Source organism: Mauremys mutica, chromosome 2, assembly GCF_020497125.1.
Source record: "Mauremys mutica isolate MM-2020 ecotype Southern chromosome 2, ASM2049712v1, whole genome shotgun sequence".
NCBI lineage: Eukaryota > Metazoa > Chordata > Testudines > Geoemydidae > Mauremys > Mauremys mutica.
This window is the reverse complement of record NC_059073.1, coordinates 121,807,674-121,835,501: the sequence shown is the minus strand read 5'-3', so window position 1 is coordinate 121,835,501 and position 27,828 is coordinate 121,807,674. Positions and strand designations below refer to the sequence as shown.

Genomic DNA, 27,828 nt, shown 5'->3' with positions numbered 1-27,828 from the left:
GGGGTCTTTGCCGCACCGCGGCCCACCCTGCGCCCGAGGCGGGGCGGCTGGCAGCTGCGGGGAGCGGGAATGGCTCGGCCGGGCGCTGGCGGGGCGCTGCTGCGGAGGCTCCGAGTCCTCGCCCAGCTCCCGCCGGCCGCGCGCGGGGCGCCGCCGCTCGGACTCCGGGGACCTGCTGCTGCCGCCGCCTCTGCCTCCTACGGGTAAAGTCAGCCCCGGCTCTGCCCGGCCAGGCCGCGGCGCTCCCAGCGCGGAGCCGCCGCCCCCGCCTCCCAGGGCGCCTCAGCCCCCTGCTGTTGCTGGGGAGGGGGGGGTGTAGTGCTTTGGGGAAAGCTGGGGGCGTTGGGGGGATCGATCTTTGGCAGTAGGCTGTGTAGGGATATTGGGGGGAGGGCGCTTTATTTCCTTAGCTTCCTTCTTCTGATGTAAGGACTTGTCGCTAGTCCCCACCCCCACCCCCGTTCTCCCCTTTTTGAGCTCTAGGCTGTATACATATACGGGTGTGTTGGGTGGTGTGAAATGAGGCATACCTTCTTTAAAACAGGTTTCAGACACTGTTCACATCTAGTTCCAATGCCCTGTATATGCTGGCCAACATAACCAGGCAGAAAACTGGCTTCTCAGCCTCCGCAAATTAGGGTAGATGAGGGGGGAGGGGTTTAAAGGGGATCAAATCTGTATTAGCCTGATTCCAGCACAATTTCTGACTAGCATGGACTGAAATTTTATTTTTCTGAGAATCATGTTGTACAGACTTACCCTCTCCAGAGTATAGTCATAAAACATACTTCGCAGACCACACATTGCTGATCACAGTTTCTCCATCCAATGTACTGGAACCCTCCTACTGACATCTTTAAGAACGGCCATACTGGGTCAGACCAGAGGTCCATCCAGCCCAGTGTCCTGTCTACCAACAGTGGCCAATGCCAGGTGCCCCAGAGGGAGTGAACCTAACAGGTAATGATCAAGTGAGCTATCTCCTGCCATCCATCTCAACACTCTGACAAACAGAGGCTAGGGACACCATTCCTTACCCATCCTGGCTAATAGCCATTAATGGACTTAACCTCCATGAATTTATCTAGTTCTTTTTTAAACCCTGTTATAGTCCTAGCCTTCACAACCTCTTCAGGCAAGGAGTTCCACAGGCTGACTGTGCACTGTGTGAAGAAGAACTTCCTTTTATTTGTTTTAAACCTGCTGCCCATTAATTTCTCTTGGTGCCCCCTAGTTCTTATATTATGGGAACAAGTAAATAACTTCCTTATTCACTTTCTCCACACCACTCATGATTTTATATACCTCTGTCATATCCAAGCTGAAAAGTCCTAGCCTCTTTAATCTCTTCTCATATGGGACCCGTTCCAAACCCCTAATCATTTTAGTTGCCCTTTTCTGAACTTTTTCTAATGCCAGTATATTCTGAACTTTTTCTAATGCCAGTATATCTTTTTTGAGATGAGGAGACCACATCTGTACGCAGTATTCAAGATGTGGGTGTACCGTGGATTTATATAAGGGCAATAAGATATTATCTGTCTTATTCTCTATCCCTTTTTTAATGATTCCTAGACATCCTGTTTGCTTTTCTAACTGCCGCTGCACACTGCGTGGACATCTTCAGAGAACTATCCACGATGACTTCAAGATCTCATTCCTGATTAGTTGTAGCTAAATTAACCCCCATCATATTGTATGTATAGTTGGAGTTATTTTTTTCCAGTGTACATTACTTTGTCCCATTTAACACACACACACACACACACACCCCACTACCACCGAGGTAAATAATTTCCATTTCATTATCAAGCTACCATGGCTTTAGGGAGCACTGATCTATCTGATCCTGTGCATACAGTCAGTTCTTCCAAAACAGAAGAACTTAGTACCAGTCAAAATCAAGGAGGAAGATACAAGGAGCAGAGCTTGTTGTTTGGCAAAAGCAATAAAATTGCTCTTATTTTTACATGCTTCAATAACATTTTTATACTATGCCTAATGTTGTTTTTTGACAAACCAGTAGCACTCCCAGTGTTCCCTATTCTAAGTAGGGAGTGAAATGGACTATCTCTGGCCTGTTGAAAATAAAAAAAGAGTGGTTAATTTTTTGAGATTAGCATTTTGATTTGCTGATTCTAGTCTTTTCCCCAACTGATTACACATTAACTTCACAGTAATGCGATGATTTGCCGAGTTTGTGGTGCAGCCCCTTACTTGGTCTTCATCCAGATAAAAAGCTCTGTATATATTGGCTATGAAATTCCAACAGTCTCTTTTTACTTGCCTCAAGAGCAAGTGTGAGGCAGCATCACACATTCAGCAGCAGGTCACTTCACATGAAGTTAATAACTAGTCAGTGGGAAAGGCTACCAAATGTGTAAGTGCAACATGAAAAAGGAAAGCAGTATAGTTTTTCCCCAGAGGTCTTTAAAAACAACACTTCAGTGCCTACTTTAAAAAAGGCAGCAGGAGGGTAGTGATTATGTTTTGTCAGTAAAGTTAGGCAGGGTTTTTTGCAATTTTTAAAATGGTTTCAAGCAATGGGATATTAAACGTTCCTACAAGGATTAATTAAAATTGAGTTGAGGTGCTCATTTACCATGGTGAAGAATATAGTCAAATAACCTGCATGAAATGGAATTTTTAAATCAAAAGACAAGTACTGTGTTTTACTATTTTTTTTAATATAGCTGTGCTTTCTGTTAATAAGTGTTGTTCAAAAAGTGGGTGAAGGACGTGCCACACTTCTTACCCTAAGCTCAAACATTTAGCTGCATCATAGTTGGTTATGAAACTTGGTTTATATGTATAGATATTTGCAGTAGGTACAAAAAAGCTTGGTTATCAGTTTTAATAGTCAAATTAATTTGTTAAAACATATCCCCGTAACGGGTAATCAAAATTAATTTAGTTATAAATGGCATAATGACTCTTCCAGTCGGAGCCATAGTCATGAAAACCAGTTCCGGACTTGCATGCCAGTCTTCAAAGGATCTGTGTAAGTGGAGCATAAAGATCTAAGTGCAGGATCAGAGCCTTAGTTTGGTCAGTGCCATTACCAACTACAGTATTGTGATACATAAACACTTGGTTTATGTACAATCTGGACTGCCTTCTTGTGAACAAAGGGCTGCAATTTAATTCCACTACCATGAATTAGGAATAGGAGTCTGCACAGCCATTGTTTGTTCATTTTGGGTTGCTTTATGAAAAATGATTTAAAGTAAAAGTAATTCAGTCCTGAAATCAGTCCTGAATGTAAACTATGTGGCGGGGGTTATGCCAGCCTCCGTCTTTAGAACAGAGGTAAGCATAATGTCAAGCTTAATAAATAACAGAACAATCTCACTAAATCATGAAGTTGTTTTGTGAGTGGCATAGAAAGAAAGTTTCTCTCAACCTTAATGCTTTAAAATAACATTCCTACAAAAAAGCAAATAAAACTCTCATTGACTTCAGTGGGGCAAAGATTTCACCCACAATATTTAAGGCAGGTAAAGTAGTAAAGTGAATAAAGGTTAACCATTAGGTAACCAAATGGTGAGACGTCCATGTGGTTTTTTTTGTTTTGTTTTTTAAAGTGAGATAAGTTAGCCAAAGAGAACTGCAACTATTAGGATATAAATTAATTGGAAGACAAAATGCAAACTTGTATGTCTGTTTTTGAATGAGGTAAGTGTGTAATACAGAGCTATGCCAGAAGACAAGAACCATATATCAGAGGGGTAGCCGTGTTAGTCTGGATCTGTAAAAGCAGCAGAGAGTCCTGTGGCACCTTATAGACTAACAGAGGTATTGGAGCATGAGCTTTCGTGGGTGCATCCAACAAAGTGGGTATTCACCCATGAAAGCTCATGCTCCAGTACATCTGTTAGTCTATAAGGTGCCACAGGACTCTTTGCTGCTTTTAAAGAACCATATAGTAAAATCATAGAATACTGTTGTACTTAAAGGTCATTAACAACATCAAAGTACAACATTCTGTAATGAAAACAAAGTGTAGAAAAACATTAGTTTCACTGATGTTTCATATTTGGTGCAATTAAAAGGATGGTATTAAACTAAGACTTAGAAATTGGTCTTTTATCCTCTTGAGCAAGACATGACTTACTGCCAAAAAACCAAAGCCTTTTAAAATTAGTTAAAATTCCAGTTGCCAGGACTATTCTCGCAGCTCATTTTAATTATATCCATTGACATCATTTCATAATGGATAAAATATGGAATTACAATAATCTCTCACTTCAGTCAACTATCCTTTCCTGCTTAGGTTAATACCTAATGTCTGATCTGTCACTGTCTCTAAAGTGCTCTCTCAGTCATCCACATGGTGACTATGTTAAAACTGCCCTTTGTTCAAATTTAAGTAGTTGAATGAATGGTTGAAGTGATGTCCTTGCTTTTGGTGGCGTTCATCCTTTTATGGGCACTGCGAGAAACATTGTAGACTACATCCTTGAGGCTCATAAAATACTTCTGAAAAGCAGATTTTTTACAGGAATTGGCTTTGGAATGCCCCAGATTGCACCAAATGGCAGGTATTCTCAAAAAACATTTCCTGATGACGGTCCACCTCAAAGTTTACAACAATGTTATGGTGTAAATATACTCAGTATCCTTTTAAATAACAAAGTGCACATGCACTAATAGAAGTTTGTTTGCCCAATGGTGTTATCTCCCTCCTTGATTATGGCTTAGAAAAAACATTTTTGCTTAAATGGGAAAATGAATAAATATCTGTCTGTCACCCTATCTCTTTGCAAACACGCTGTGCCCTCTCCTCACCTTCCAGTACACAGTATTAATGCAAGATTAAAGTGCAGACTTTTTGTGGGATCCAAATATTCCCTTGGATCCAAATATTCCTGTGTGCAATACAGATCTAGTGCTATCATACCATAACATACAATTCCAACTTTACACGTGTTAACTAATAGAAGTACAATTAGGTAAATCTCATGGGCTATGGAGCACTAGGAAGCTTGTGGAGAAAAAGCAAGGGGGGTAGAGCATCTATATTTCATACATGTTACTGAGGAAGCTGTCCTTTGTAGTTTGGGGTGACTGTTCTTTGGCCTGGAACAGGAAATTACACAGGGGTGGAAAGAGGGCTCAGAAGTCCAGGTCCAACACTCACACTAGTCAGAAAAGTACTTAAACAAATACTTAAGCCCCTGGAGTCAATGGGACTTATGCACATGCTTAAAGTTAAACATGTGCGTAAGTGCTTTCCTGAATAGGGATGGATTTAAGCACATGCTTGAATGCTTTCCTAAAAAAAGCACTTTTTGCCAGTAGCGAGTGCTCCCTTAACTGGCCAGGACTGAGAGTAGTAGCGTAGAGTAGAGAGTAGGACTGTATCTTCACTGCAAAATAATAGGTGTGATATTACATGGAGCTAGCTAACTTGAATTAGCTTTCTAGATGTAAAATCCTAGTAGAGACATTTCACAGGTAAGTGTTACCTTGAGGTAGCTAGTTGAGATAAAAGACTATCTGTGCCTTATCTCCACTAGATTTTAAATTGACATAGCTAATCTGGGTTAGCTCTCTCAAAGTAAAAACACACCTCTTCCTTCAGTGAGGATATAACCTGGAAGGTTAAAGCTCATCTGTGCAGCGCTTTCTCGGGGACTGGTCCGATACTGTGGAAAGAACTCCCACAGGAACTAAGCACCATCATAAACCTCATCACCTTCCACTCCAAGTGCAAGGTGCACCTCTTTGGTCTTGCCTTCTCCAAATACAACATATAGTGATACGATAAAGAAAAAGTATCAGAGGGGTAGCCGTGTTAGTCTGGATCTGTAAAAGCAGCAAAGAATCCTGTGGCACCTTATAGACTAACAGACGTTTTGGAGCATGAGCTTTCGTGGGTGAATACCCACTTCGTCGGATGCATGCATGCTCCAAAACGTCTGTTATCTATAAGGTGCCACAGGACTCTTTGCTGCTGATAAAGAAAAAGAAAATCCACTACCCTGCACACATAATTCTCCCCCTGAAGAGAGGATGAGGGAGAGAGAAAAAACAAGTGACCAATGTTACTTATGCCACTTAATGCAGTACTATAAGGGGCTCAGGTACTACGGTGATGAGAGCTGCATAAGAACGTACAGAGAGTAGAATAGAAGAAAACTCCCACACTTGCATATTTGAGTTCTCATGTGGCTGGAATAGAAGTTAACACAAAAGTAAAGTAATCAAGTTATCTTGCCTCTTCAATGGGAAATGGGTTTGTACTTTATTTCCTCAATATCCAGCAAGAATTCTGCTATTCAGAGCAGAAAAAGAGGTCATGACTCAAAATGGCGCTAATACCTCCTTTCTCTGCTCCAGCCACTTGAAACAGACAGGCTTCAACAGTCAGTTGAAAGAGACATGAGGGGTAAAAAATAATCACTTTTCTGGATAAGTCAGATTCTACTGCACCATGTTCCTGCATTCATGGATTACACTTTGGAAACATTTAGGGTCTAAAACCACTTAATATTCCAAGTAGTAATATATATTAAAAATCAAATTAATTTACATGCCATAAATATGTAGCAGGTTAGCAAAGGCCTAACAGTCAATGTAACAATGATCTCTCTAAGAATTATCTGATGATGGTGTCAGAATTCCAAACTATGTAAATACAAGTATCTTCATGCTTTAGAATTTTTTGATACTGTTAATTTTCCTACGCTTGTGACTGACTTTTGTAATCTTGAAGGTTTACTTTGCTACTTCTTCCTGCTGGAACATTTTACACAGTAATGTATTTTCTAATTGAAGAATACCCTCTGCTCAGATTACATTGAATTGAATTGTATGATGAGATTCCCCCTGCCCCCAGTTGTAGGTTTTTTCATTACACAACTTGTGGATCATAAGTAACCATAAACCACATTCTGTTATGTAGCAACAGAGGATGAGGTTCAGAGCAACAGCAGCAGCCATTTGGAAGCAGTTCAGTAATACAGTGATACTTCCTTTTAACGTTTGTTTGTTTATTTTTAACACACTTCTGTAGGCACTTACAGCTGTAGTTACACTGATTGTTTCTTAAAATCTCCTATTATTGTGCTACCATCAGTATCATGTGACATACGAAGCCACCATAATTTAACATGATTATGATACAGTAGTTAAAAAAATGCCAGCAGCAAGGGCTACACAGAAACCAAGTGGAGGTGTTACCTCCTTGCACTTAGGGGAAATAATGTATTCCTATCCCTAGGATGCTGGCTTACCTGTACTCGCCAGTTCCTAGGAGGTGCAAAGCCAAGGCTCTTTGCCTAGTCTCCAGACACACCTACTCAAGAGGCAAGGCAGGGTACTAAACAGGAATGCAGTGCCCCTTTAACCTGCATGCCTGCACTCAGGTAGTCTGCTCAGGGCAGCAAGGGGAGTGCCTTATTCCCCATTTGCTTCCCTATGTGGATGCGCAGTCCATCTCACAAACTAGACCTAACCCTTTTTGTGCTTTTATTTCTAGTGTATCTGTCACTTCATTTGGGTACTGTATAGAACGAAGTGCTGAAAAGTGATATACCAAGGATTTTAACAACATTCCAATAACTTTAGTAATGTGCTGCACACCTCCAATAGCCAGGCTGAGAGAGTCATTCAGAACTTAGAACTTACCTCTTTTCTTTTTTGGATCTCCCAATGTTCCATCTTGCCACAGAGTAATGGCTTCTGCTCCAAGCAATGTCCTGTCATCCTCTGTGCTGGGGAGGATAGGCAGTATTACTTCTCAGGTTTTTTAGGGGGTGGAGGTAGGGGGAGGTGTTCAGTAAGAGGTTTATTTGTATAATGTTATGCGGGTTTGCAACATTTTGGTTTTTTTCCCAAAAGATACAATTTATTTTAAAATGACACTTTGCAGAACTGCACAGTATTATAAAGTAAAAATGTCAAATGCCTGACTTCCCAGTAGTCTGCCTCCATTTTCCAGTAGCAATCTATGTTTGATTCTTTCTCTCTCTCACACCTCCTCCCTCACAAAGGCAAAAAGAACCCTTTAAATATGGCTGTGTTGTCAGTGTCTAGCATTAGTAATTACTGCATAGTCCACTGAATAACTGCACTGTAATGAGATATTAACTTGTTGAATAATTTTCTTTTCTTCTAGTACTTCAATAACATCTGCTAAAATCAAAGTGAATGGAGTGCCTCTGCATTATAAACAGACAGGACAAGGGGATCATGCAGTTCTGCTTCTTCCTGGGATGTTAGGTCAGGAACATTTGTCATATTAGGACTTGATATCAGTACTTTTTTTTTGATTTTTCTAAAGCTATTTTGTACTCTTTTTGTAAGATCTTTTTCAGCAACTTTTTACTTTTTTATGCATTACCTTTTAAAAACTAGAATTTGGTACATGTAATAGAGTTAGGAAAAATCAAAGTTATTTTAAACAGTTACCAGTTTTACAAAGTTATTCTTATTTAGAACACCAGAAACCTTCTAAATGCAAACATTCTAGGCCTGACTCTCCATTGCCTTGCACCGTCTGTAGTCACTCACACCAGCACAAAGTGGATGTAAAATGCTACCATTCCGATTTAGTAATGTTTTACATTCACTTTGCACAGGTGCAAATGACTGCGCAAGGTACAAACAATGGAAAGTCAGGTCCATTGTGTTCTATATTTTAGTCTATAAGGACTGAATGAATGATCATCTCTAAAAAGAATACAAGTGCCTTCCAATTCCAGCTATAATAATGAACAACACTAATGGCAGCGTTTACATCTTGTTTAAACGATAGCTTTCTCATGAAGGGGCAAAATAGCAGAGGTGAAATTGTTTTTTTTTATTAAGAGTGTATGTTCACCTTTTGGTTATTCAGTTTCATAATGCATCAGTTATATTCGATTCTCTGCTGCTTTTGGAGACTCAGAGTGCACCAATGGCCAGGAATGTCTGTCTAGGGTTGCAACCTCTCCCTTTGGAGACATTTCTGGAGAGATGGTGGCAAAAAAAACAAAACAGGAAAAAAAGGGAATATCTAATTCTAATGGTGTAGGGGAAATAATTCTTAAATTGTTCATTACTGATATTGATCCTGTTTCTGAGAGAAGTCAAGAAAGGCAGATGTATGAATTCTAAATTGATTTTTTGCAATGTATACATAGTTTTATTTTGAAATGTACATGCTATAGTTTAATTATTACCACTAAAACACTAGTTGCCAGATTCTGTTGTCTTACCTATTTTAAATGTCTTTGGGCTGAAGCTTGGTGTATAATGTGTTAATGCAGGTATGTTTTAATATTCAGTAAAAAAATAAATGGCATACTTTTTGGTGTCATTTTATAAAATGTTAAATGATTAATAGCATATTAGAGACATGAGACTTTGTGTTATAGATGGTTATAAGCAACCTATTGACCCATGGAGTCAATTGATTAATAGTTGTTTTAATGAGTGGTTAATCATTTATCTTTTATAGACTATTCATAAGGTGCCCTTAAAAATAAAGTAACCCACTTTTTAATGCTATCAAGCACTTGGATCACAGCACTATCTACTAATTTAATTAGTAGATGATTTATAATACCAGGGCAGTCCAATTCTTCTCAATCTAGCATGGTATTCTGCTTCTGGTTATGGCCATTAAATGTTATTGCAAGGGAAGAAAACTCATCCATTAATATACTCAGGTAATTGCACCATGCTATAGCTGGTGGAGGTAATGGGATTCTTTTTCAGAACCCATGTGCTCCCATAAACTTCCACTGGTTTGTCATGTATCCAGTTACTATTACTGATGTAAAAGAGGTATTTGGGGGTATTCTGATTGGAATGTTAAAAGTATTTTAACAGCCACTTTTAAATTCTAGAAGTGTAGAGCCATTTAGGATGAGATTTTGATTTACATTCTTTCAATACATTATACTAGGGCAAAATAAGTTTGATCACAAAACTGCTATCTCAGTCCTTGTGTTCATAGAGATTATAGTCCAATAGAATCCTCTACACTCAGACAGCCCAACTGATTTCCTGACACCACACCAATTTAAAAAATGTCTGAAAATATAAGTCTGAAAAATATTGCCAAATCAAGGCCTTAGATCCTACAGTAGTGGGTGCTACAGAAAACTTTTAAAATGGGTATATTATCTGGTTAACCAACACTTACCCATTGATACCATTAGAAGAAAACATGTTTGTTAAGTAAAATTTTTATTCATACTGTTGTGATTAAGCAGTGGTCATGGTCCATACCATTTATCTAAATCTCTTCCCTGCTAGGTGTCCCAACTAAGTGAATTTATGAAGTCTATTTGTAGCATGTATAGGGTAGTTGTAATGTGGTGATTAATTTATCAGGACATGATGTTTTTAGGGAGTAGTCAAAGTGATTTTGGACCACAGCTCAAATCTATGAACAAGCAGCTGTTCACAATAGTTGCCTGGGATCCTCGAGGCTATGGACAGTCCATTCCTCCAGCTCGAGATTTTCCTCCAGATTTCTTTGAAAGAGATGCAAGAGATGCTGTGGATCTGATGCAGGTAAATCTGCTCTGAGATAAAGTCTGGTTTTCCTTAATGATGGTGGGGAGGGGCAAAGTCAAAGAGTATATTTTTACAGTAGTAATTGCTGATATTAAATTATGCAAAAGTGCTTAAAATGGATGGAGATACATTCTGCTTGGGAAGCCTGTTTTTTCTTCCATCTTCCTTTTATCACACAGAAGATTTAGCCATGGAATTAATTATGTAAGTAAGCAGCACGTTCTTATTCCAGAATATTTTGCCCTAGAATGTTTGTATCTTTATAGTTGCATTAAGTCCAGGAAAACTATATATGAAAAACAAGACCTACGGTTAATAATTGTAGCTGACAAGTTCTTTAGTAGGTGATAGTTAAGACATTTCGCAAGAACCTAAGAGGTTTAGCATCTGATCCTGCAAACTAAACTGACACATTTCCATTGTAAGGTCTATTCCTGAAATAGTTAGAATGGGGAGTCATAGGCTTCCTAAATCCACACAGAATATAATTTACACACTTATTGTGAGTACAAAGAACATGACTAGTCTGCCTTTGTTCCTCCTGCTTTTTAAACCTGTTACAGAATCAAAGTGAAAAATATGTTGTGTTGGTGTTTTGTTCTGTTTTTATAATGACCGTGCCAAATTAATGTTAAAGGAAAGTCTGACAATAAAGCATTAACTACCATATTGGCAACTTGTAAATGGAATTCCTTATGTTAAATTTTACAGAATCTGTGGCCATGTTAAGAATCCCGACAATGTAATATGTTCCAAAAACATCAGATAGGGTTTGGACAGCGAAGCTAATTATTTTAACAGCAGCAACTTTGCAGAACAATGGGAAATTGAAAATGCAGCCTTCCTAAAGTATGCTGAATAAGGAGATTAATTGAACCAAAATAAGTCTGACAGGAAACACAGGAGAAATGTTTTTCCCTAGTCATGAAATCCAGCTGCCCCTTACTTTGCAGTATATGTAGATTAACATACAAAGCCAGTACCACTCTGGCCAACCAGAACAAAAATGCTATGATGAACAGGTGACAAGCTTCCAAATATGAAAGCTTGGAACTCCTCTTTTACTTGCTTCTCTTCAAACACTTAATGAATGCATGACAGAAAAAAGATGCTGTCCTTAAAACGAGTACATACTCAGATGCTTTGTAGTCAATCTGATAGCAAGCAGGGCAGCATCCCATCCACATTTAATCAGTGCTAAAGTTAAGAGTATAATTGACTAGAGGTTTTGGCAACAGAAAACAGTGTAGCATATCTTCCGCTTTTGAAGATTTTTATGTTTATAAGTACATATATTAAAGGATTATTGAAATCTCATGTATGAATAGGCTTGGAAGGATTTTTTTTATTAAATGTCAAACATTGATTTCACTTTCTACAAACTGATGAAAAAAATTATTTTCATCAATAGAAACTTACATATAGGCAAAGAAAAAATGCTGGTTGAGAACTTACTAGAGTTTGAATTAAGGCTGTTTACTTTGTATATTTTGACAATTTGTGTTTTAATGGCTATAAAACTTTATCTTTTTGAATATCAACATCCACTGTCATTAAATAATTGTCTGACCCCCCCTATAATTTCCCATAACTGAAAATTTAAATTGATAAAAATAAAAAATGCTTAAAATAAAAATTATCCACTGAAATTATTTAAAAAAAAATCAAATTCTGCCAAACCTCCTTATGAAGCATGGATTAACTTGTTTATACATTCTCACAAATACTGTATAATAGCACAGTAGCTAAAGAATCAGCCCTAGTAATGAAGAGTAGGCTTTCCAGAATAAGTGTGTCCACATGGGGAGCTAGGTATATCAGTTTAAATTCTCATCTTAGCTTATAGCAGTATAACTTTCCTGTGTGGACAAGCCCTCAGAACTACTGGCTTTCTACAGACTGATATTGACTACACTACAAATCCTTTGCCATATAGTGGTTTAGCTATGCTAACAGAGCCCCCTTGTGGAGATGCAGTGTAAGCTAACAGACAGAGTTGTGCTGGCATAGCTACACCATCGCCCCAAATGACATTAGCTATGCCAACAGAAGCATTCTTCTGCCAGCATAGTTGTGTCCAACCTGGGGGTTTTTCAGGCATAGATTTGTTAGCTAGGGGGTGTGATATTTATCCACACTCCTAGCTGTTATAGTTAGGCTGGCAAAACTTTGTCGTGTAGACTAAACCTCTAGAATCTGTCTCTGTTAGACTTGGTTCATGTTTTTTGAAATTTTCTTCAACTCACTGCTATAAGTTTTTCTTAATAAAATGAAAGCTGAGATTCTGAAGAAACAATATAACAGCTTAAGACAGGTGTCAGTACTTTATATTACCATCTGAATTAGATCCCTTTTTGAAATAAAAACCTCTTTATAAACACTACTAGCAGAATTTAATATGGAAAAAGAACATTTTAAGCCTGCTTCACTGCATCCTGCTCCAATGCCTACCACTACATCCAACAAAGACCAATGAGCACATTAGCATTGCACCTAAAATTTTCAGCAGTGAGATTGTTAATATTGATATTTAAAACCTTCTGATACTTCAATTTTAACATCCCATTGAGCCAAATGGGATTAGTTCACATGTCTCTGAATTATTGTTTCAGGCTGACGGCAGACTCCCTTGTGTTGATTTACATTTGACTCAAATGAAAGCTTATGCTATATAGCAACTTAATTGTAGATTGTTTTAATGTCATACCGTACGTGGCCATACTACGTATGGGGCCCTGGACAGAGGTAATTTTAAGTGAAATGCAGTCATACTACAGGACCAGAGCCAGCACAAGATAGCCTACAGAAACAGGGAGCCATAACTGGCTCCCTGATTGTCCCCGCCACCCTCTCACCCTCCTCCTGCTGTTAGTGGATCTTGGTGCAGCAGAGAATGTGACCTAGAATCTACCAAGTCCTAGGGGGGGAGTACATAGGATGAATTAAGGTCTTTTTGGGATACAATCTTGCTCCCTTAGGGCAGGTCTACATTATGGGGAAAAATCGATATAAGATACGCAACTTCAGCTACGTGAATAACGTAGCTGAAGTCGAAGTATCTGATATCGAATTACTTACCATCCTCACGGCGCGGGATCGACGTCCGCGGCTCCCCATGTCGACTCCGCTACCGCCGTTCGCATTGGTGGAGTTACGGAGTCGACATGAGCGCGTTCGGGGATCAATATATTGCGTCTAGATGAGACGCGATATATCAATCCCCGAGAAATCGATTGCTACCCGCCGATACGGTGGGTAGTGAAGACGTACCCTTAGGAGAAGGCAGTCATTTCAACATAAACATTTTTAATTGAAACTCATCATTAAGTAGTATTTAAAGTATACTGCTATTTGAACTGTTCTTGGTTATTTCAGATCAAGTTTTCCAAGTGGCGTCAATCCAGCTTCACATTTAACACATGCCAAAACCATGCCTCTAAGCACACAAAAAGGTGGATTTGTACCAAACTGCTTAGATATTGAAGTACTCAGATTTTGGGTGCACACATCTGCAGGAGCTAACTTGTGGTTACTTTTAAAAACTTGAACCCTCTAAGCCTACTTTTCAGTGGTGAAATGCACCCTCAGCTACTTACATTGACCCTAGCTCGTATTTGGAGTGCTCAGCACCTCATAAAATCAGACCCTAGCTGTTTCAAGTTGGACACCCAAAATCTGAAGCATTTTAAATTAGTGGATGCTTTTAAGAAGTTTGGCCAGTGTAGGTAGCTCGCACAGATGTACACTCTCTAAAACCCACAATAGATATTTAACAACAAGTGTCAGCAAGCCAGCTCTTGTTTTCCCAGATTTTATTAACCTTTATATTTTTTAAGACTCTTTAGTAACTGCTTCTCAGGGCTTGTCTACACTTAAAATGCTACAGTGTAGACACTACTTATGCCAATCCCCTTGCTATTGGTAATCCATTCCCCGAGAGGCAGTAATGAAGTTGTTCTTCCCTCTGTCTACTGCTGTCTAAACTGGGGACTAGCTCAGTACAGCTACCTCTCTCAGGTGTGTGGATTTTTCTCACCCGAGAGAAGTACTATACCACTGTAAAATCTTAGTGTAGACCAGGGCGCAGTCTCTTCTAAGATGCAGTCACCCACTGCCATACAGATTCTTCAAATCTACAGGAAGACAATCCAAGAACCTAGCAGCATCACACTTTTACTTTATATAGTTTTTTTTAAGTGCTGCCTGATTTAATGTAAAATCTATTGTCGATATAATTAGCCTTTGCTTCATTAAATAGCCCAAACCATAGTGGGGGAAAATATAATTTCTAGATATTTGAACTTGTCCCTAAGTCTTCCACCATTCAACAAAGGAGGCTGTATTTGTATTTTTAGTTGTGTGTGTTAGTTGTAATTTAACTAACTTCAACCAAAATCTCAAGGTTATTTGTTTTCAAGAAACATTTGACTGTAGGTAGATACAACGGTTTAGTAATGAAGGCCCATGATTTTTACTGTAATTTTCTCACACCAATCAAGGCACTGAAGTTTAAGAACTTCTCTATGCTGGGATGGAGTGATGGTGGGATTACAGCTCTGATAGCAGCTGCAAAATATCCAACCCTCATCCACAAGTTAGTTGTTTGGGGAGCAAATGCTGTTGTTACTCAGGAGGATCTGAAGCTTTACAATGGTAAGTATTAATTGCGTGAATGGAGAAACGTCTGATGACAAATAACTGAGTCTCTTCTTGTATCATACTAAGGTCTCTTCAGTTATCTTTGTATTGATCCTTTAAAGTAATTACAAACATGTAACAAGTTAAACAAAATAATGCAGATCACAAGATTCCCTATTTTAGTAAATACAGGAATAGATTAAAAATTTTAGTGAGACGTTCCCCTCCCCCCCCCCCCCAAAAAAAACAAAAACACCACACCACACCCCTTAGGTGCAATCAGACAGAATAAGGGGGAAAAAACTTTCTTTAGGAACAACAGCAAAACTCTTTAAAAGTGTGTAATATCTAGTACTCTAGCAGATAATGAGCAAGAACTCCCCCCCCCCCCCGGTCAGAATACACAATCAGAAAATGACAAAGTTCATTTGTGTGCAGGAAAAAATGACACTTTAATTCCCTTGAAATTCTTTGCTCTATTGACAAAAAACACTTTGTAAAGTAAAGAGACCCCGGATTTCTGGCTAACTGCAATTTTTCTAGCACAATAAAAAAGGCTGAAAAAACCTAAAGAAATAAACTTAACATGCAGAAAAAAGAAAAAAAAGCTGATTTCAGTGACCTGAGAAATGTCAGGGGAAATTATTTCTTCTAGAAATTGCATATTGCTGTTTATTGAAAATTATTCATAATTTGCTTTGTATCCAAATTTGATGCAGTTCTGATTACCAAAGTCCAATGAGCAGACAGAGCCTAGTTTAGAATCAAGGGCACATTTCTCCAGGTATATAGAAAAATCTCTTCCTACTAATACAGCTATGGTTATTTTTGGAAAAAAGGAGTTAGGTTGTCAAAAAAAGTTGAAAAGAGAAGGCTGTACACAGTTTATTTGCCTTAAGCAAAGAGCTCACATGAATAAGTACTTCTCAGATAATAAGTTCTACATTTCATTTGAAAGTCAAATACCTATTTACAATTACTGTTAATGAAGCTACTGCCATTTTGTTGAAAAGGGACATCATTTGTCATAGTGGTAGTAAGAGAGCAGTGAAGGGACTATATCAGAACAAAAGCGTTTGTGCACCAATAAGAAGCCTTGTGTTTCCAGTATGAAACATAGTTCTGATTATTTAGCCGCTATTACAACTGCATAAATACTATTTCACTGTCTTTTACATGGTCTCTTGTATTGTTAATCTCAAATCTGTGGGCTCAGTCCTGCACCACTGAATTCAATGGTGGTATTATGATGGATTTAACTGGTGCAGGATATGACCATTTGGCACTCCTCTGCAAAATAGCTAATGGCACCAGTGAGCTCAGAAATGTCCCCCCTGCCCCCCCCCCTTTTTTTTTTTACACATAAAAAAGAGAGAAGTGTGAATGGGTGGACAAGGGTTATCTGGTCTCCAGGCCCTCTCAATTTTTGGCTTCTTTACTAAGACTGCCAACCACAGCAGCAAATAAAATGGTAGATTTTGTGAAGGAGACATCTGTTCAGTAACAAGTGGACTGGGATGACCAATCTCATTTCCCATACAACTATTATAGAACATCTTTTAGTCACTACAGTCTTGTGATTGGTCAAACAGGTTGTATTTCATATTATTTACTGAACTCTTTAGTCCTTCCCACGCTATCAGAAGCCATTTTAAGAGCTCTCTGTTAGCAATTGTCATTGCTGTCTGGTGACTCAGGCGCTTTCAGTTCTCTCTCCTTTTCTGTTGTGACAGTATTAGTCTTTGCTTCTCTAGCGCAAGACTGTAAGATAGTTGTCACTCTTGGGGACATTTACTTTATGGGTATTATTGACAGCTGGAGATATGCAACATTTCTAAACCTGTCAAACAGGTGAGTAAAGTAGAATGCCAGATTATTTGTACAGCTTTGCATAAAATGCAGTGAGTCAGCAGGACTCCACTGAGTAGGCAGGTCCTGGATTTCCTCTAAGAATGTGGCAAATGTACCGTGATGTCAGCCTGCTGAAATGCCTTAGTAAAGACTTCCTGACATTGAACACTAGTGAATAACCATCTGCCAGCTACAATCCAGAGGCCAGAGCAAAAAGCTGTCCTAGAGGAGGGCATTTATACCCTACTTTTTTTTTCCCCCTATAAAAATAGATATAATTTGAACTTTGACTGTAGATAAACACTCTTTCCCCCCCCCACACACACACCCCAACTCCACCCAAGAGACTGTACATGCTTTGGTGTCTCATGTTGCAAGCTCTCCTTCCTCCCTGTGCAGGGGGAGAGCATGTTTGTCCACCCCTTGCAAACATAGTAGCAACAATTAATTTGCAGCTTGAACTCAGAAAGGACTCTGATACAGACAGTGAAATTAAATGTGTTATTTTTTCTCCCTCCAGGGATAGTTTTTTAAAAAACCTCTAACAGAATTTTGCATCTGAAATGTACATTTGTAATTGGCTCTTAAAATGCACACTTGCATATTTATGTGGCTGCTATTTGTTTATTGAAAAGCATTTAATGTATTCAATGCCATTTTACATAGCTATCAGAGATGTTTCAAAATGGAGTGAAAAGATCAGGAAACGAATGGAAGAAATGTATGGACATGAATATTTTGCAAAAACATGTGAGGCCTGGGTGGATGGAATATCTCAGTTTGCTGACATGCCAGATGGTAAGATTCCTGCAATTGCAGCAGCAGAAAAGCTGCAGATAAAAATCTCAACATTGCTCTTAGTAGCCAGTAAAGGAAGAACTAGATGCACACACCTCACAGTGTTATTAACCAGCTGACTCACGCTCGTGAATACAGCAGACACTTCACAGAATTTAAGTGATTAACAGGAGGAAAAAGTTTTTGGAAATCGTTCTGACAATTTTCCCTGCCTTTGCTTTGCCACACGCCTAGGTTAACTAAAATATTTTTAAATAGATGTAGCTGGAGAGTTTCTTCTCAGATTTATTTTCAATTCTTTCAATGAGGAAATATTTTCTACTCTAGAGATATGAGAAAGAAACCATAAAACAAATGCTTTTTGGGCTACAAGTAGCAGTAGGTATTGAAAGCAGGGCAGGGAAGTTTGGTTTTCAAAGATTTGTAGTTCAGATTTAACAAAGCATAGTTAAAATACAGCCAAAGATACAGCATCTAAAATAAGTCAGTTATAATTCAGTACCAGCCATGTTATTTTTAACCTTGACTTTTAAAAATCTTTGGGAATAAAGTCTTACTATAGAGAACTTTGCCAACAAGATGGACCCTAAATGCTAAACAGCAATTTTCTGTTTTAATTCATAGCAAGTTTGCTTTTAAATTGCTGAGTGCAAATATATACAGTACATATGGTGCACACAAGGCAAAGAGCCCAAGATTCCCTTATGTACATTTTCCTTTAGCTCTTGTAATCAAAATAGTAAATATCTGACAATGATTCTGAATAGACAGTAGGCATCAAATGACTACAAGGAAAGTGTTTCCTTACATTTTACTTCTTCAAATCCAGAGACAGTCTTGTAAGAGATGCCAGTCAGCTTATACCATAATTTCTCCCAGTAGGGAGGCATCTTAACAAGTTGTATTCCAGTCTTGTCAGTTTTTTAATAGCACCCGCTTAGATAGGGGTAAGCATAAGTCTAGGACATATATGCAGTGAAACCTTGGTGGACAGCCATAGTCACATCCTTTAGTGGCCACAGTTTTCAGCACCTGTGAAATAAGTGTCCCTGGAAAAAGACCACCTGGAAACATTTAACAACTAGTTGACTTGCCCAGATGCTGTAATTGGACCATTCTCAGCTCTCTCTGACGTCCGCAATAGTTGGCAGCACTCAGCCATCAGCATTGTGCATGATCTGATCCAGTGTATACTAGGTCATCTGTAAAAAGCAACAAAGAATCCTGGGGCACCTTATAGCCTAACAGACATATTAGAGCATGAGCTTTTGTGGGCGAATACCCACTTCGTCAGACGCACGTAATGGAAATTTCCAGAGGCAGGTATAAATATGCAGGCCAGAATCAGTCTGGAGATAATGAGGTTAGTTCAATAAGGGAGGATGAGGCCCTCTTCTGGCAGCTGAGGTGTGAACACCAAGGGAGGAGAAACTGCAGAAAGCAGTTTCTCAACTGCTAGAAGAGGGCCTCATCCTCCCTGATTGAACTAACCTTGTTATCTCCAGACTGATTCTGGCCTGCATATTTATACCTGCCTCTGGAAATTTCCATTATGTGCATCTGACGAAGTGGGTATTCGCCCACGAAAGCTCATGCTCCAATACGTCTGTTAATCTATAGGGTGCCACAGGACGCTGTTGCTTTTTACAGATCCAGACTAACACGGCTACCCTTCTGATACTTCAGGTCATCTGTGCAAGGCAGTTAGCTACTTTTCTACTGAGAGCCAGTTATGCATCAAGGTACCAGTGGATGAAATCAAGAAAAGGGACAAATACAAGTACTAGATTAACTCCAGTTTGAATGAAAGGAAATCATACATGAACATGACTTAAGTAGAATAGCGAAAACTTGTACTCAAACACAGCCTGTTTCTTAACATTTCTCAAGACTATTTGCCATGAATAGGTAGGAAAGCTGATGGCACAAGCAACTCTAAAAATAAATTATAAACTCACTGAGGATGGTAACATTTAAGGAGACGCTGCACGAGTGGCTTAGAGCCCCAAAACTGAAGAATGTTCCTGCAAAGCATACCAACTGTGCTAAGAGAGGAAGTACAATCTGGTGATTAAAACAGAGGACAGTTGGGTCTATTTCCTGTTTGTGTAACCTTGGGCAAGCGACTTCACCTTTCTATATTTGCTGTTCTGATGCTCAAGCATTGAAAAACTGCTTTAAGATCCTTGGAATGAAAAACACCAAGTGAAAACTATTACTGTGCAATAATTGAAAAAATAAGGCAATGGGGGTGGGGAAGGCAGCATTATTTAAAACTAGCAATGAGGGATTTGAGAGCTGGGACAGCATGAGTATAGACAGTTGAACTGGGTTCTCAGGCTGCCAATATCTGTGAAGAAAGCTTTGCAAATTGAAAGTAAAGATTGTTTGAGAAGATCTAGAATATCAAATGAAAGTTTCTCCCCTCCTTGATTTACCCAGAAACTCACTCATGAAAGCAGGAGACAAAGCCAAGAATGGAAAGCTGGCCAAAGAGTGCATAAACTGTATTGCTGTGTAGTAGCATAATGTGGGTGTGTGGAAAAGGGAAGCAGAATGCACATTATTTTCATACTTACATTAAATGGAAGTACAGAAAAAACCTTTGACTGGTTTGGTTAATTCTATATTAGGTGTACACCTATTACAAAGAGAAATGTCCATTATGAGTAGGTATTACTGTATATTTATATACTTAGTTTTTTAAACCTATGGTATAAAAATTGTCAGGTAACCTGCAGCTTGATAACCTAGAACAGGGATCAGCAACCTTCAACATGTGGCTCGCCAGGGTAAGCACCCTGGCAGGCCAGTTTGTTTACCTGTCATGTCCACAGGTTCGGCCGATCGCGACTCCCACTGCCTGCGGTTCACTGTTCCAGGCCAATGGGGGCTGCAGGAAGCGGCATGGGCCGAGGGGAAGCGGTGACTAGCACATCCGCCACCCCCATTGGCCTGGAGTGGCAAACTGCAGCTAGTGGGAGCTGCGATTGGCCCAACCTGCAGAAGCAGCAGGTAAACAAACCAGCCTGGCCCGCCAGGGTGCTTATCCTGGTGAGCCATGTGCCAAAGGTTGCTGATCCCTGACCTAGAATAACCAACAGTAGCATAAACATGAGATGGCAGATGTCAGAGACTGAAGAGATAAATTATAGCCAAGAAATCCATGCATTGTCTAGTTACCTGCAGTTAGAATGTTTAGAAAAGTGGGTGCCACAAACATTTCGTGCACTGGCTTTGCTACGTATTGATGGCTCATTAGTCAACAGCCCATCACACAGAAGTAGAAGTATATTATGTATTTCATCTTTGGGGAAAGACGTTTTTGTACTGATGCTAGACAGCGTAACTTTGACACTTGCTTATCCCTCTGTGGTAGGGTGACTACATTGTACATGCCAATGGGTGCTAGTGGTAAGAGCTACAATAGAAGTTCCTAGTGTCTAACACTTTTTTCCATTTTAATCTTTCATATTTTAAAATAAAGAGCATAACCTTAACCTATGTTTTTCAGGTAACATTTGTCAACATTTACTGCCTCACATAAAGTGTCCAACATTTATAATACATGGTGGGAAAGACCCTTTGGTACCACAGTTTCATGCTGAATATCTTCACAAGCACATCAAAGGGTCACGGTGAGTCATAGCGTCAGCTGCAGTTTTGAAGCACCTTTTGGGAGGGGAAGAAGTGAACACGCAATATGGAAATGGAAAATCTTTAGGCAGAATTTCTCAGACACTGAGGAGTTGTTTTTAAGCATCCCCAGAATGGTACATTGAGAGCAGTGCAGACTACCCTTTTTACATTATACTCCTTTTTAAAAACAGTACTAAGGAGCTAAAAGGATTAAAAGCTGGCTAACTGGTAGGTCTCAAAATGTCTGAGAATGGGGAATCATCATCAAGCAAATGCATTTCTAGTGCATCCCACAGGGATTGGTTCTTGGCCCCATGCTATGAACATTTTTATCAATAACCTGGAAGAGAACAAAATCACTACTGAAAGTTTGCAATGACACAAGGATTTGGGGAGTGGTAAATAATGAAGAGGACGGGTCACTGATATAGAGCAGTCTGGGCACAAACAATACCTATTTTAATGTGGCTAAATGTAAAGGTGTACATCTAGGAACAAAGAAGGCAGGTCATACTTACAAGATGGGGACTCTATCCTGGGAAGCAGTCACTTTGAAAGAGAGTTGGGAGTGAAATAATCAGCTGATAATGAGTTCACAGTGTAACACCATGGCCAAAAGGACTAGTGCTATCCTTGGGTGTATAAATAGGAGAATATTGAATTGGAGTAGAGAGTATTTTACTTCTGTATTTAGCACTGGTGCAACTGCTGCTGGAATACTGTGTCCAGTTCTAGTACCCATAGTTCAAGAAGGATGTTGATAAATTGGAGGGTTCAGAGAATAGCCACAAGAATGATTAAAGGATTAGAAAACATGCCTTATAGTGAAATGTTTAAGATAAATAGACAAGGAGCTCAAAGACAAGGAAAAGGGGTGAATTAATTACAGTCTAAGTACATATATAGGGAATAATATTTAATAGTGGGATGTTCAATCTAGCAGAGAAAGGTATAACATGATCCAGTTGCTGGACATTGAAGCAAGACAAATTTAGACTGGAAATAAAGGTGTAAATTTTTTAACAGTGAGGGTACTTAACCACTGGACTAGTGTTCCAGGGGTTATGGTGCATTATCTATCACTAGCAATTTTTAAATCAGTACTGATTTTTTTTATTTTTAATAAAAGGATATATGTTCTAGGAATTAATTTTAGGAAAGGTCTGTGGCCTGTGAGCTATACACTATGGTGCCTTCTCACCTTGGAATCTTAATCTAAAAGTGAAACTGTGTAGTTAAGACCACTTACACCCATCTGAGTTACTGCCACTGCACTCCTTGTGCCATATGATATTTAATAGCTATCCCCTTCAGCAGAGCTAACAGCAGCTAACAAAGCACTGAAATACTAGGGCTGGAGCATGAAGCCTAGTTATATCAAGTAGCACTGAATGCTAATGTCATAGCCGGTCTATCTACACATTTACTGAGATTTTACTACTGGGCACTGGTCTCATAATATACATGAAGTTACAGTTAACTATTTTGCTCAAGTGCATCAGTGTTTTTGGCATAATAAATAAACTGTACAGACTACAAGTATGTCCAAAGAGGTTACTCTCAACCCCTTTACCCAAAATCTTGAAGTAGTGCTCACCTCATCCAGAAACTGTGGAAATGCATCCTCATAGCATGTGGAATACAGCTTTTAATTCTCTTCCTAGCTGTGGTCAGTCAGCTAGAGCTCCATTTTATTACTATTTCCAACAGACAGTGCAGACTAGCAGTAGAGTAGGGTTAGGAAAACAGAAGCCATTTTTATGAAGCAAAACAGGCAAGTTCTATTTAGTTAGCTAGTTTAACCTCTGTCAAAATGAAAGCTAGAGTTTACTTTACACGCTTCCCTATTCATACAGAATTTATACAGGTTTGCTCCGTTAGCAAAATTTAGGAAATACCCAGCCCAACCCATTAGTTACTTAGCTGGCACACTTAGTGTCATGCTGCCCTCACCATGAATCTCCTCCATCCACTCCAGCATTGCTACTCCCTCCTCTAAAAAAGGTGATCACTTCAACTCATGACCATCACCCTGCTCTTTTCCCTGAAGGCAAGTACTGTACACTCTATTCCAGTGTTGCCTCATACGAAGCATCAGTGAGCTGTTGTAACATCTCATGCTACCTCTGGAACGTTAACCCTCTACACCCGCTAGTGGAAACCAAGTATCTGGCTTCTGGCAAGTAGCTGACAGACAGTTTCCCAGAGATTGACAATTACAGCTCATGTAACACATTAGACCCTGATCCAACACCAATTTGTTTTCCCCCCTGAGATGGCATTTAGATTTGTAGGCACTAGTGGTAGACTGTCCAGGCATCAATTTTAAGAATAATTCAGCTAATTATTAACATGAGGAGCCAGATTTTGACTTTATACCCAAGGAAATCTGAAGTGTTTAAAAAGAGAAAACCTCAGACAATGCTTCAAATTTTGCACTTGGTTACCATGGTTATGCAAGTATCAGAGGGGTAGCCGTGTTAGTCTGGATCTGTAAAAGCAGCAAAGAATCCTGTGGCACCTTATAGACTAACAGACGTTAAGGAGCATGAGCTTTTGTGGGTGAATACCCACTTCGTCGGATGCATGGTTATGCAGTGGCCCTGTGTGTTGTATATACTAGTATATGTTTAGAGTTTACATGACTCTCTTTCTTAGGTTGTTTCTGATGCCAGAAGGAAAGCACAATCTACATTTACGCTTTGCAGAAGAATTCAACAGATTAGTAGAAGATTTCCTACGATAATAGAGTTTAAAAAATTAAGTGTATGTAAGGTTCTCTCAGTATAGTTAATGATTATATTCCCCCTCTATGGCCCATCCCCCAGTCATGTCACTGATTTTATTGGCAGTTCGAGTCTCCATTATAAGAAGCTGTAAAAGGAAGTTGTTTGCATTTATGCCAGTTAGAGGTAGATTAAGATCCTTACTGTATCTCGCTTGGTAAACAAGTAATGCATGGCAGAGATTAATTTGTCTGTAAAAAAAGTAACTAGTGAAGCAGCATTAAATCTTTGACTAGATCAAGATTGTTATGTAGCAAGTACTTAACTCCATATCAAGAAGCATTGAATGTGAAGTTAAAAAGACTATATAGAAAAAAGGTATGCTGGATGAGAAGTGGAGACCTATTTTAAAGAAACAAACCAGGAGACATTTTGAACACATGCCTTTATGTGTCTTAAACTTTAAGATCAATGCTGTCAATAAACTTGACTTGACAATTATTACATATAGATCTTTGTTAAAGTTACATAATGCTGAGAGAGGATAATCAAGTACATGGCAAAGAACATGCTTTATCACCATTATCAGAATTCATTCTGACCACATGCCTGCTTTAGTAGAGTTCCTCTGGTACCAACTGCCTTAAGCCTCATCCTCCTCTCCTTCCTCTTCAAATTCCCCCTGCTCATCAGCAGTGGCATCTTGGTATTGCTGATATTCTGAGACCAGGTCATTCATGTTGCTCTCTGCTTCAGTGAACTCCATCTCATCCATGCCCTCACCAGTGTACCAGTGCAAGAAAGCCTTACGCCGGAACATGGCCGTGAACTGCTCAGAGATTCTCTTGAACAGCTCCTGAATGGCTGTGCTGTTCCCAATGAAAGTGGCAGACATTTTGAGGCCACGGGGGGGAATGTCACAGACAGCCGTCTTGACATTATTGGGGATCCATTCGACAAAGTAGCTGCTGTTTTTGTTCTGGACATTAAGCATCTGCTCATCCACCTCCTTCATGGACATTCGGCCACGGAATATTGCTGCCACAGTCAGGTAGCGGCCATGGCGGGGATCACAGGCTGCCATCATGTTTTTAGAATCAAACATCTGCTGCGTTAGCTCTGGCACCGTCAGAGCCCGGTACTGCTGGCTTCCACGGCTAGTTAGCGGAGCAAACCCTGGCATGAAGAAATGCAGACGGGGGAAAGGCACCATATTGACTGCCAGCTTGCGGAGATCAGCATTCAGCTGTCCGGGAAACCGGAGGCAGGTTGTCACACCACTCATGGTAATGGAGACCAGGTGGTTGAGGTCCCCATAGGTAGGGGTTGTGAGTTTCAGTGTGCGGAAGCAAATGTCATACAAGGCTTCGTTGTCAATACAGTAGGTTTCATCTGTATTCTCCACCAACTGGTGGACAGAAAGGGTGGCATTGTAGGGTTCAACCACTGTGTCTGACACCTTCGGAGATGGCATTACACTGAAGGTGTTCATGATACGATCTGGGTACTCCTCCCTAATTTTGCTGATGAGGAGAGTTCCCATCCCAGACCCTGTGCCACCACCTAGAGAATGGGTCAGCTGGAAACCCTGTAGACAGTCACAGCTTTCCGATTCCTTCCTTACCACATCCAGGACAGAGTCCACTAGCTCAGCTCCCTCTGTGTAGTGGCCTTTTGCCCAGTTGTTTCCAGCACCACTCTGACCTGGAAGGTGGAGTGGAAAGATGCTGATTTAATCAGAATATGAAGGAGCAGCTCTGTTTCACATACTCTGTTTAGGATATTGTGTGCAAGGCACAAACACTATTAAATCCTAATTTATGGACAAAGGGGAATAGTTTTACCAAGCTATATCAATTTACTACAATTAACTGACTATTGTTTATACTGTGATTCCATTTGTGTTTGGACTTTTCAAGTCCACCAGTTAAGAGCTAAATTATTCCATTTAAGTTTCATGCAAACAACCCAAAAACACAGAGGGCACACTGAATGTATGCAGTAAGAAACATTAATGTAAACAGTTCTACAGGGATGTTTCAAATTCATTGTCTCAACCCAGGAGCCAAAGGCTACAGCAGCTGCAGCTATACATAATGTTACATACCAAAGACAAAGTTGTCAGGTCTGAAGATTTGGCCAAATGGTCCAGATCGGACAGAGTCCATTGTACCAGGCTCCAAATCGACAAGGATTGCACGGGGTACATACTTATTACCTGTAAAAGGAACAAACACCAGTATAACAGACTTGCAGTTAGCAGGCTGCTTTGCCCTGAGCAGCCTCAACACAGCTCACTGGAAAGACTGCTGCAGTGACAGAAGGGAAAGAGTATTAAGTAAAGCCATCTTGGAAAGACTCAGAGTCCTTAAACAAAGGGCCAATGGTCAATAGCAAATTCCTTTACAGTAGCTGTCCCAACTATAATGAACTGTACATCTATACACCTGACTTTTGCTTTGGTTTACTTAGCGAAATTATGACCATCTGAAGTAGTAAGTGGTGTAGTTACCAGCAGCTTCATTGTAGTAAACGTTGATCCTTTCTAGCTGCAAGTCACTGTCACCATGGTAGCTGCCAGTGGGGTCGATGCCATGCTCATCGCTGATGACCTCCCAGAACTGAAATAGGGTTTTGAAAAGGGCCGTTAGTAATTGCATTAGGCTGTCAGGAGCAATCCAACATGCTGCCAACATGCCTAGTGTAGTTCCAGGGACCTAGCCCCTGCCAAGGGCCCTAACCAATAACTGCACCTTGATGAAACAAACACAGACAAGGCATTTACCCTCTGCCCCTGAAGCAGTTGACAACTGGTAGAGCTACAATTATGATGATTAAGTGAGAAGGAATAGCAGGAAACTGCAGCATCAGACAGCAAACAAATGGCTAGATACATTAACCTAATTGTAACACTTCCAGAACTGCTACCATAGGCTTTAAGAATTACAGTATCTCTAACCAGTTGTAGTCTTCAAAGTGAGATTTAGGTTGCTTGACACTATAAAGGAGATTTCCCCCATTGGGAATCCAGTTAGATACTACAGGAAAGAACCCACAGAGATGTGACACCCTTGAAGCATCTCTGACGCTGCTCAAAGCACGGTTACCTCCCCGTGCAAAGGGGCGAGGCATCTGGCCTGCAGGGAGTTGTCTGCTGCATCAGCGAGGAAATGAGCGCCATTGTGAATTCAGAGCACGGCAACCATTTGCTTCCCCCCCGCCCGGGCAAGACAATGCCCAATCTCCCCTTTAGTGGGATTATCTGGTATGGATTGGAGGTGGAGTCTCAACGGGGAACTGGAACAGGTGCTTTGATGCGCTGATTCAAAGGGGCCAGCTGAAAATTATTTTAGGTGAATATTTAGTTATTCCCAAACCTCCAGCAGCACCCCCACGTAGTGACCTCGCCTTTACACCGCAGCAGCATCTGTCCAGCCCCCGCGTGCTGCTGCTGCTGCTGCCCCCTCCCAGCCACAGGGCGAGGGACACAACCAGCGGGGGCCCCACCCCGCCCTTTACCTTGGCTCCGATCTGGTTCCCGCACTGGCCAGCCTGGATGTGCACGATCTCACGCATGGCGCCCGAGTCACACGGCAACAAACACCCTCTGCCCCCGGCTGGTTGCTGCTCCCAGGCTCGTTCCGGCACCTGCAGCAATGAGCTC

At 40.2% G+C, this 27,828-nt stretch overlaps 3 protein-coding genes across 3 annotated transcripts in view; 1 reads left to right on the top strand and 2 right to left on the bottom strand.

Annotated features, from left to right (window-relative positions):
• On the top strand, positions 1-24,665 carry BPHL (biphenyl hydrolase like). Its single transcript, XM_045004495.1, has 7 exons — positions 1-203; positions 8,123-8,226; positions 10,343-10,509; positions 15,012-15,165; positions 17,668-17,799; positions 21,314-21,437; positions 24,097-24,665. The coding sequence occupies exons 1-7, from the start codon at positions 70-72 to the stop codon at positions 24,182-24,184; spliced, it is 903 nt and encodes a 300-aa protein (XP_044860430.1). The 5' UTR covers positions 1-69; the 3' UTR covers positions 24,185-24,665.
• Positions 24,593-27,812, bottom strand: LOC123363489 (tubulin beta-1 chain-like). The gene is made up of 4 exons (XM_045004491.1): positions 27,684-27,812; positions 26,677-26,785; positions 26,272-26,382; positions 24,593-25,868 (listed from the first exon to the last, which is right to left on the bottom strand). The coding sequence occupies exons 1-4, from the start codon at positions 27,738-27,740 to the stop codon at positions 24,808-24,810; spliced, it is 1,338 nt and encodes a 445-aa protein (XP_044860426.1). The 5' UTR covers positions 27,741-27,812; the 3' UTR covers positions 24,593-24,807.
• The window catches only part of LOC123363490 (tubulin beta-2 chain), a 28,499-nt gene continuing 25,263 nt past the window's right edge, over positions 24,593-27,828 (bottom strand). The window contains exon 5 of the mRNA XM_045004494.1: positions 24,593-24,813. Within this exon, the coding sequence (XP_044860429.1) occupies positions 24,808-24,813 (6 nt within the window). The 3' untranslated portion in view covers positions 24,593-24,807. The remainder of the gene's footprint in view (positions 24,814-27,828) is intronic.

What these genes read in the sequence shown, in the direction of transcription:
- LOC123363489 (XM_045004491.1), bottom strand. Translation starts at nt 27,740, where the DNA reads ATGCGTGAGATCGTGCACATCCAGGCTGGCCAGTGCGGGAACCAGATC. An exon ending in GGAACCAGATCGGAGCCAAG is followed by an intron (nt 26,786 to 27,683) that starts GTAAAGGGCGGG and finishes ACCCTATTTCAG; the next exon opens with TTCTGGGAGGTCATCAGCGA. An exon ending in TTACTACAATGAAGCTGCTG is followed by an intron (nt 26,383 to 26,676) that starts GTAACTACACCA and finishes TTCCTTTTACAG; the next exon opens with GTAATAAGTATGTACCCCGT.
- BPHL (XM_045004495.1), top strand. Translation starts at nt 70, where the DNA reads ATGGCTCGGCCGGGCGCTGGCGGGGCGCTGCTGCGGAGGCTCCGAGTC. An exon ending in GCCGCCTCTGCCTCCTACGG is followed by an intron (nt 204 to 8,122) that starts GTAAAGTCAGCC and finishes CTTTTCTTCTAG; the next exon opens with TACTTCAATAACATCTGCTA. An exon ending in ATGCTGTGGATCTGATGCAG is followed by an intron (nt 10,510 to 15,011) that starts GTAAATCTGCTC and finishes ACACCAATCAAG; the next exon opens with GCACTGAAGTTTAAGAACTT.